Source organism: Thalassophryne amazonica, chromosome 2, assembly GCF_902500255.1.
Source record: "Thalassophryne amazonica chromosome 2, fThaAma1.1, whole genome shotgun sequence".
NCBI classification, from domain to species: Eukaryota; Metazoa; Chordata; class Actinopteri; order Batrachoidiformes; family Batrachoididae; genus Thalassophryne; species Thalassophryne amazonica.
In genome coordinates this window covers 140,206,612-140,216,861 of record NC_047104.1, presented here as the reverse complement: position 1 = coordinate 140,216,861, position 10,250 = coordinate 140,206,612, and the positions used below count along the sequence as shown (strand labels likewise).

Sequence of the window (10,250 nt, the reverse complement as noted above, 5' to 3'; positions counted from 1 at the left end):
CTGGCGCTCGCGTGTGAGCCCCAACCCCAGGCCTGGCTCCGGGGTGGGGCCCCGGCTCCGCCATACCGGGCGACGTCTCGGTCCTTGATTTTTTACTGGTCATAGGAGCTTCTGAACTGCTCTAACTCTGACCCATCACCTTGTTTGCCTTGGGAGACCCTACAAGGGGCACAAAGCCCCCGACAACATAACTCCTAGGATCATCCGGGTACGCAAACTCCCCCACCGCGATAAAGTGGCAGCTAGAGGGGGAGCTTAGCTTATGACAAGCTAAAAGTGGACGCTCTCGTTTTCGCCGAACAACTTTCCACAGTTTCTGTGTTAGTACGCGCCACTGAACTATACGTGGTACGCGCCCATGGCCGACGTGCTTGATAAATTCCTACGCAAAAAGTAGTTCCCATATAATTGACAATGAGTTTTTCACATCTACATTAATTCTAAAATTTACCAGTAATAAAATTATAAAGATAACTGAAGTTTTAAGAGTGGCCGTAGTAAATATTTAAGAAACTTAAAGTTTATGAGCAACTTCACCTGTTATTGCACAAGCACATTGTAAACATTGACATGATGGAGTTTGATGCGAAAGAGTTGCTCAGAGTCGCACTGTGGCTGGAGTAAAGAAAAGGTTTACCGTCAGCAAAGAAGAGGGTCTGTCCAATATCTAACGTAAAACTAATTTCACTGCGGTTATTAAGAAAGGGAAACTGACAATGTTTGACGAGATATGGGGGCCATTTAGAGAATTTGTGAAAAAATGTGAACTTAGCAAATATTAATGAAGAAGATTTGTAATATGGTGACTAATCTGTAAACCTGACATTTTCCATTTTTTTTTTTTTTTTTTTTTTTTTAGAATTTGATTGTTTACCTGTGTGTACACAAATAAGTGCTAAGTCTGAGGAAGAAGTTTTTAAAATTTTTTGACTAATGTTTTTGCACAGTGCTGAGAAATAACTCTGATGTATGTGTGTCAATTTAAAATAAATGAACACAGTGTTCCAAAAAAGAAAATATGGGAAACTGTTCAATTATCCTATACAAAAAAAAAAGATTATTATTGCAGCAGTAGCTGAAGTGTTAGTCGGAATCATCGAATGTAGAAATCCAATAAATAACAATAACTGGAAAAAAAAGAAGTACGTAATAGTAATTTGCCTTACACCCGGAAGTAGATATGCTGTATTTCCTGTTGTGCTCGCTAGCCAAAATTTACAAACGTGTTGGTCAGCCGAGGCATCGTAAAAATGAGTAATTTCAGTCTATGGTGAATATACGCTGCTCAGGGAGTGTAAGTAAAGCTTATTGTGCAATTAAAGAACGTCAGCTGAGAAAAATGTAAACGTCATGTGATGAAGTGTTGACGCTTTGATGCGCTAAAGTTAGCCGAAAAGCTAGTTAGCTGTGATGGCAACGTCTGCTCTCCCGCTTGTTTCTGCTCCTCCGAGGTACGTGCAGCTAACAGAGAAGACAGTGATCACAAAATGCTGGTAAGCAGTTTACAGGTGCATGTAAAAAAAAAAAACAAATATTGTGGGAAAAATTCAATATTTTGTCATGTATTTCAAAAAGTGGAAATGTTTATTCTGGACTCATTACATCGACAGTAAAATGTTTCAGGCGTTTTGAAATGCCTCCAAAACAACAACAATAACAATGTGTAGCTCAAAAATATTATAGTATTTCCTAACATCAGTTCATCAAAAGGATTTTTAATGCAGAAATGTTGAATTGGGTGGGGGATATACTGTTATAGTGGTTCCAGTTGAGAGCTGGTTCCAGATGTTATTTTTAATGTCAGGATCATTTATTTTCTGACAGTTCCCCATTATGCAAAAACTCATGTTGTCAATCTCCAACTGGCTGAACAACTGTGTAGGCCTACATTTCCCACATAAGTGGTCAGGAATTGATGAAGAATTGAACCAAAAAGTAGGATCTATTTTGGCACCAATGTCAGTAACACCAATTTAACTTTCAACTTTTAAATTCAGCTTTTAAGTTGCGAGTTGCAAACTGTCAGTAATCCTTACAAACAAAGATAAGAAGAGTTTGCCAAAAAGGTCTCAAGTCTTCACATCTCGACATAGAGACCTGCAGCGGGAGAGAAAGATGCTGCTTTCAGCTGTGCACTGCAGCGGAGAGAAGCTCTCTCAGCTGCTGTTCACTGTGCGGAACACTGAAGTCGCTTGACTGGTGATCTCATTTTAAAAAATGTATGTGTGAAGGCAGAACTTGGCGACCAGAGAGTCACCACATCCAGCTCAGTAAAAGTAATCTGACATATCGGCCGTTATAATTTACATGTCATTTACTCAATTATATGGAGTATATGAGTCCTTCCCAAATCTGGTGTGACACATTCCTAGGAGCTAATTGTGCTAAAAAAGTAAGGGAAATTTGAGATAAGATTGCACGATGCCCAGTGTTTTGTTTCAAAGCCAAACTATTGATGTTGTTGTTGTCCATTCGGCTGCTCCCGTTTTTGTGTTTGGGGTAGCCACAGCGGATTCAACCAAATCTGCATTGGTATTTGGCACAAGTTTTACGCCAGATGCCCTTCCTGACGCAACTCCAGTTTTACCTGGAGAAACACGCAGCCGCTGGTGTTCCACAGAGGTCTCCCATCCAAGTACTAACCAGGTCCCGCACTGCTAAGCTTCTGAGATCTGACGGGATCAGGCTTACACAGAGCAGATCGGCTGCACAAAGCCAAAATACTGATATTGATCTCATTGTCAATTAACCTATAAACATAACTTCATATCAGTAATCTTACATCCACTGAAATCAAGATTTTAAACCAGGGCTGGTTTAAAACAAAAAACAAACACTTTTTTTCCCCTAAAAAGTCATGATTTTTTTTTTTAAATTTAAAATCGACTTTATTAATTTAAAAACAATTTTCATTTTTATTTATTTCACTCTTCTAAATGAGACTATACAAATAATATCATTAGTTAGAATTATTGACATGTTAAAACATAAAGGTGCACATACAGCACATACATACAGCTGCCATTAATTAATGGTACTGATTTCATATTTCGTGATGTTTTAAGTACTGATTTCTAAAAAAACAAAACAAAAACATTTATATATATTTAAATCATACCAGCCCTCATTTAAACCACAGGGCGATGCTTTGGATTTTTCAGACTACATATGCTTCCCGAGATGCTGGTGCTGTCTCTGTCAGTGAGAAAAGGCAATGTGGTTTTTTCTTGTGGACATTCATGTCCTTGACAAACCTAATTATCATTATCCTTATCATTGTCATCTTTGTCATTTTAGCCAAAAGCAACGCAAAGCACTTTTGAGGAAAGAAAGAAGAAAGCGAAAACGTCAAGCTCTCGCCCAAGCCAAAGAATGGGGTATAAAATTTACTTCTGATGGTTGTGTTATTTGTAGCTTGAGCATTAATTATATACTCACAGCTTTTGCTATTCCACAGGTCAACAGCATGAGGTGGGTCTTATCGCAGAGGAAGCTGGAGATGTAAATGAAGAAGATGATCATACTGCTGAGGTGGAAAGGTGACTGTGCTGAAAAACTTGAAGAGACATTTTTTTTTTAATCCCCTGCTGGCTGAAGGCTCAAATGGGGGTTTGTGTCATGGGTCTGTCTATCCCTCTGTCCCTTCCAAAAAAGGGTATAAGTGTTGTGAAATCAACTCCTCTCACATTTTTTAGGAGGCATGTCATGAAAGTTGGTACAAGTCCTTGTTATATGTTGGCAATACGCACTTTATCATTTCTTTTGAGTTGGGCCCATTTTGAGTGATACCCCTTGATTAACAAATATAGACTCCATCAATTTCATGAGTGGGCGCCTGCATTCTGAAATCAACTCCTCTCATTTTTAGGAGGAATTTTGTGAAACTTGGTGCAAGTCCTCTATAGGTTGGTAATATGCATATTGTACAAAATTGACACATTTTGGCAGAGTTATTGCCCTTGATTAACAAACCTAGACACTGTTAGTTTCATGAATTGGTGTCTGCATTCTGAAATCCAATACCACATACCTTGAAATGTTACCAGAATGTAGCAAGCATTTGTACCAAAGCAACATTTGCCAGCAGGGGATTTTATGCTCTCAGAACACTCTTGTTAGCTATGTTGGCCAGTCACCGAAGTCTTGTAAACTAGAAAAGAATTAAAACCTTTATATTGAAGACTCTTCAATTTCAATTAAATTTTTTTCATTTATATAGCGCCAAATCACAACAAAGCTGCCTCAAGGCACTTCACACAGGTAAGGTTTAACCAACCCCTAGAGCAAGCATACAGGCGACAGTGGTAAGGAAAAACTCCCTGTGATTATTTGAGGAAGAAACCTCAAGCAGACCAGACACAAAAGGAGTGACCCTCAGCTTGGGCCATGCTACAGACCTTTGGAGTCACTATCTTATTGTTTATTTAAAAAATTAAAATCTTCATATCAAAAACTATTTCTGGAACAAGGTGTAATCTATATTACGTTACACTTAAAAGTCTGGTGCATGTACATCTGAAACATCGAGACTGCAGTAACCACTGGTCTCTATATATGTATTGGATGGTGGTGTAGTAAAGTGTACTTTCCACAGTTCATGATAATAAGTGCAGTGTTTTCCTGAGAATTTTTTGTAGGTCTACTCGTAGTGGTTTTCACAGAAAACAACACAAAACCACAGTACATTCTGTGGAAAAAATGAGGATCTCAGAAATGCTAAAGTTGCGCTCATTATTTATGTAATCCTGCTATAGTCCTGTAAAATGTCTGATCATTGGTTACATTTTTTTTTTCGATATTAAAGAATACCCCAAAACTAAAATCACACTTACAGTATCACTAACCTTCCCCACCACCAACTGTTAATGTTGTGTATTGGTGTGAGAATAGGTGAATGTGAGGCATCATTATAAAGCTCTTTGTGTGTCTGTCTCAGATCGAAAAGCATTATGGAAATGTGTCCATATACAGTTTTATTTGATTTGCCTTTCAGACAGTGGCTTCATGAAGAGTGGCTGGAAAGAGAGAGACTTGCTCAGGAAGAATTCAAGCTCAAGTCTGAGAGAGAGGAAGCTGCACGGAAAAGAAAAGAGGAAGAGGAGGTAATATACTAGTTTTTTGTTTGTGACATGATCAGGATTCTAGCTAGGACCATTTTAGTGCCGGGTAAATTATGTGATCACGCCTCATAGCTGTAGGGTTTTATACCACTAAAACATTATTGGCAACCCCTATTTTAACTAATTTTGAGTGGTTTTAGATGCATTGAAAGGAAGAATAATAAACAAAAAATTATATTTATGTTGTAATATTTGTAAGATCAAAGTTCTTTTTGCATGTTTCTGTCAAAGTCTAAGTTAATAAATAAAAAACTTTGAAAACATTAAAAACACATTGATGGACATACATTTACTCTCCTTCAAAAATGACACATCAGCCTTTAATTCAGTGAAGCAGGCAGTTTTTCTGTCATCCTGACAGTTTGTTTGTTTTTTCAACATTTTTCAGTGGGATTGCATTACTTTTCCTTTTTTTAAACAATATAACACCTAATTGCCTTGTTTAAACAAGAGCTGAACCTGGACTGATTTGTCAACCCTAAGGCCCTTCTATCAATTCAATTTCAATATATTTCCTTTATATAGCGCCAAATCACAACAGAGTTGCCTCAAGGCGCTTCACACAGGTAAGGTCTAACCTTACCAACCCCCAGAGCAACAGTGGTAAGGAAAAACTCCCTCTGAGGAAGAAACCTCAAGCAGACCAGACTCTCCCTTCTCCCCCCATTGCTCAGTTTAGATGGGCGGACAGCTCTAAGAAGAGTCCAGAACTTTTTCGATTTACAGATGATGATGGAACAGAAATATTTCTGTATCTGTACCCTTCCCCAGATTTGTGCCTTGAGACCATCCTGTCTCAGAGATCTACAGACAATTCCTTTGACTTCATGTTTGGTTTGTACTCTGACATGCACTGTCAACTGTGGGACCTTAAATGTAGACAGGTGTGTGCCTTTCCAAATCATGTCCAGTCAACTGAATTTACCCCAGGTGGACTCCAGTTGAGCTATAGAAACATCTCAAGGACAATCAGTGGAAACAGGATGCACCTGAGCTCAATTTTGATTGACTGTAAATACTTATGTACATGTGATTTCTTAGTTTTTTATGTTTAATAAATTTGCAAAAATCTTTAAAAAAGCAAAACAGAACAAAAAACTTTGTTCAAATTGTTATTATGGGGTATTGTGTGCAGAATTTTGAGGGGAAAAATTAATTTCATCCATTTTGGAATAAGGCTGTAACATAAAATGTGAAAAAAGTGCAGCACTCTGAATGCTTTCTGGATGCACTGTATTTTTTGGAATGTGTTGCAGGCCTTCAGTGCAGGAACAAATTAAATGAAGTTGACTACACAAAACATGAAATATCTTTGGTACATACTGTCTGCAATGAAATAAAAGTCAACGTAAATATGAGAATAACCCCCCCCCCCCTTGTTTTTCCATATCTAACTTTTTATGATTTGTTTTTACATATTCAACTTTTGCTGATTTGAGGTTATAATTAGATTGAGGGTTGAAAAAAGCAATCAAGAATTCCAGTTTTTCTGTGTATGTTTTCATTGATGATTTTAATTAAGATGAATCTATTTGTTTTTTGTTTTTTAAAAACTGGCTTCATATGTTCTTGTGTCTGCAGCGGAGGATTAAAGAGGAATGGGAGGCTCAGCAGAGGCGTGAACAAGAAGAAAAAGAGCAAAAGCAGCTGGAGAAGCAGCATAGAGAGGTGAAATGGGCCCCAGGCGGATAGAAACAAAGAGAAATATATCCTCTTCTACTTCACCACTGAGTTTATTATTCAAACAGTTCCACCATTAAACATAATTTATTTTGAATTTAAATTATGATTTTTCTTAAGTGGAGTTTTTCCCTTGAATGTAAACTTTACCTATACATTTTTAATCTTTCCTTAACTGAGTGGCACAAACGGCCCCTCCTCCTAAACTAAGATACACAGAGAGAGAGAGAGAGAAATAATACCTTCACAGCATCTTCAACTTTTGCAGCAAGAATGTATCTTTTACTGTGTGAAATCTGTCTGTGAAATTGTTTTCCGAAAACCCAGAAGAGTTCAGATTGTTCGGCTAAAATGCACACCAATTTTTGTGACCATCAGTTATTGTGAATGTGATCTTAACACCCAGAAACAGATATGTCATGTTGACCTCTGCATATTTTTACCAACAATGTCTTTACACCATTTATAGGAGGCTGTTCAGAAAATGTTGGATGAAGCAGAAAATCAGGTATAAACAGCAGGAACAGCAGCACACGTGTACATGGCTCATGATGACACAACAGGAAAACAACTTTTTTCTGAGATTATACAATATATTCAAAGTCAGCATACATATGTATCTAAAATTTTCAGTAAAACCACCTCACCATTCAGGATTTGGTGTGGATTTTTTAGGAAGAAAACCAGATTCATTGTAAAAAAAAATTCTTGACCATAGGATACATCAGAACTGTTAAGTATTGACAGGTAAAGCTTTGGTATTTGTCTTGAGTTTATTGATAATGAATTGACTGTTTAGTGTCGTCTCACTTTCAGCTAGAGAACAGAGGTCTGTGGATGAATCCTGAGGCTCCAGTGATAGAAAACTCTGAGAACTATGGGACAGAGCATGATGTAGCCAACTGTTCATTTTTTCTTAAGACTGGAGCATGTCGATTTGGTGACAGGTATTTTGATTCTGTTTTTGATAATGATTTGCAGCAGTAAAATCCAGACCTGCCAACTGCTATGCATTTTGCGTAAGAAGTACGCATTTCAGGAATTACTGTATAAAAATATCAATCAATCAATTTTTTTTAATATAGCGGCAAATCACAACAAACAGTTGCCCCAAGGCGCTTTATATTGTAAGGCAAGGCCATACAATAATTATGTAAAACCCCAACGGTCAAAACGACCCCCTGTGAGCAAGCACTTGGCTACAGTGGGAAGGAAAAACTCCCTTTTAACAGGAAGAAACCTCCAGCAGAACCAGGCTCAGGGAGGAGCAGTCTTCTGCTGGGACTGGTTGGGGCTGAGGGAGAGAACCAGGAAAAAACCATGCTGTGGAGGGGAGCAGAGATCGATCACTAATGATTAAATGCAGAGTGGTGCATACAGAGCAAAAAGAGAAAGAAACAGTGCATCATGGGAACCCCCCAGCAGTCTACGTCTATAGCAGCATAACTAAGGGATGGTTCAGGGTCACCTGATCCAGCCCTAACTATAAGCTTTAGCAAAAAGGAAAGTTTTAAGCCTAATCTTAAAAGTAGAGAGGGTGTCTGTCTCCCTGATCTGAATTGGGAGCTGGTTCCACAGGAGAGGAGCCTGAAAGCTGAAGGCTCTGCCTCCCATTCTACTCTTACAAACCCTAGGAACTACAAGTAAGCCTGCAGTCTGAGAGCGAAGCGCTCTATTGGGGTGATACGGTACTACGAGGTCCCTAAGATAAGATGGGACCTGATTATTCAAAACCTTATAAGTAAGAAGAAGAATTTTAAATTCTATTCTAGAATTAACAGGAAGCCAATGAAGAGAGGCCAATATGGGTGAGATATGCTCTCTCCTTCTAGTCCCTGTTAGTACTCTAGCTGCAGCATTTTGAATTAACTGAAGGCTTTTTAGGGAACTTTTAGGACAACCTGATAATAATGAATTACAATAGTCCAGCCTAGAGGAAATAAATGCATGAATTAGTTTTTCAGCATCACTCTGAGACAAGACCTTTCTAATTTTAGAGATATTGCGTAAATGCAAAAAAGCAGTCCTACATATTTGTTTAATATGCGCTTTGAATGACATATCCTGATCAAAAATGACTCCAAGATTTCTCACAGTATTACTAGAGGTCAGGGTAATGCCATCCAGAGTAAGGATCTGGTTAGACACCATGTTTCTAAGATTTGTGGGGCCAAGTACAATAATTTCAGTTTTATCTGAGTTTAAAAGCAGGAAATTAGAGGTCATCCATGTCTTTATGTCTGTAAGACAATCCTGCAGTTTAGCTAATTGGTGTGTGTCCTCTGGCTTCATGGATAGATAAAGCTGGGTATCATCTGCGTAACAATGAAAATTTAAGCAATACCGTCTAATAATACTGCCTAAGGGAAGCATGTATAAAGTGAATAAAATTGGTCCTAGCACAGAACCTTGTGGAACTCCATAATTAACTTTAGAAATATACTGTTCAAGCTATGAGCCTTGTAAAAATAGCACATCATGAACATAGTGAGCATGATTCAAAGTGTATTTTAACACTTTTCATCACTTTGATGAAGGTGGTATTGCTGTGTGATGCAGCAATTTTCAGTTAGCATTAGGTTCTATACTTTTAGAATGGAGCGGTAATACTGGGACATTGAGTTGTGCAGTGGTGGGGGTGTTTTTTTTAATAATCAGAGGTCAAATTAACATAACTGAAGTAGTATGTCTGGTCCATATGTCACAGTCAGAGGTGTCAGGCCTAAATTATGTTTATAGAAGGAGAGTGTGTAAACTGTCGTGGTACTCTGGGACTTTGGAATTGTTTAACATTAAACCTCAAATACATGAAAATGTAAAAGGTAGATTAAAAACTTGTTTTATAGTATATTACCAACTAAATAATTATCTTTTTTATCATTACTATTTGCATTTTCAAATGTGCTCCATGAAAATTAAAACCAAGATGAGAACAATGAATGAAGGAATTTTTTAAAATACAATTTTACATTTAAGAAATACTCACCTTCAACCGCTTAGTCCAATTAAGGGTCGTGGGGAGAAATACAGTAATTGGCCATAACAATGTGGCCACTGACAGGTGACATGAATGACATTGATTACCTCATCAGAGTAGCACCCATCAGTGGGTGTGGTATATTAGGTAGCAGCTTAACATTTTGCCCTTGAAGTTGACATGTTGGAAGCAAGAAAAATGGTGACACATCACAATCTGAGCAACATTGGCAAGGAGGGCTCCAGTTGCAACCAGATACTCTTATTTTGTTACCATTTTTTGAGACTACGTGAGTCCTCTTTATAGCCACTCGTGCATGAGTAATCTGCAAATTTCCCTCTTTTGACTTTTTCTTCCCATGAGTGAATCTGAAGGGGGGTTATGTGTGCAAGTGATTAGTCAACTCAGCGTTGTATTTAGATGCCACCCTTCGATTAAAAAGCTTGATGAATATATAAGGGAAGCAGATTTTA

At 37.9% G+C, this 10,250-nt stretch overlaps 2 protein-coding genes across 3 annotated transcripts in view; one reads left to right on the top strand and one right to left on the bottom strand.

Annotated features, from left to right (window-relative positions):
* Positions 1-1,230: 1,230 nt before the first annotated feature.
* Positions 1,231-10,250, top strand: part of zrsr2 (zinc finger (CCCH type), RNA-binding motif and serine/arginine rich 2) — a 14,418-nt gene continuing 5,398 nt past the window's right edge. The window contains exons 1-7 of one of the 2 annotated variants that reach the window (XM_034194784.1): positions 1,231-1,493; positions 3,298-3,377; positions 3,458-3,539; positions 4,994-5,102; positions 6,702-6,788; positions 7,270-7,308; positions 7,617-7,747. In XM_034194784.1, coding sequence (XP_034050675.1) covers positions 1,411-1,493; positions 3,298-3,377; positions 3,458-3,539; positions 4,994-5,102; positions 6,702-6,788; positions 7,270-7,308; positions 7,617-7,747 — 611 coding nt within the window. In that variant the 5' untranslated portion in view covers positions 1,231-1,410. The remainder of the gene's footprint in view (positions 1,494-3,297; positions 3,378-3,457; positions 3,540-4,993; positions 5,103-6,701; positions 6,789-7,269; positions 7,309-7,616; positions 7,748-10,250) is intronic. The other variant, XM_034194785.1, reaches the window with a different exon arrangement.
* The window catches only part of LOC117531687 (AP-1 complex subunit sigma-2-like), a 26,355-nt gene continuing 21,638 nt past the window's right edge, over positions 5,534-10,250 (bottom strand). The window contains exon 6 of the transcript XR_004566703.1: positions 5,534-5,549. The gene's annotated coding sequence lies outside the window, so the exon portion shown is untranslated. The remainder of the gene's footprint in view (positions 5,550-10,250) is intronic.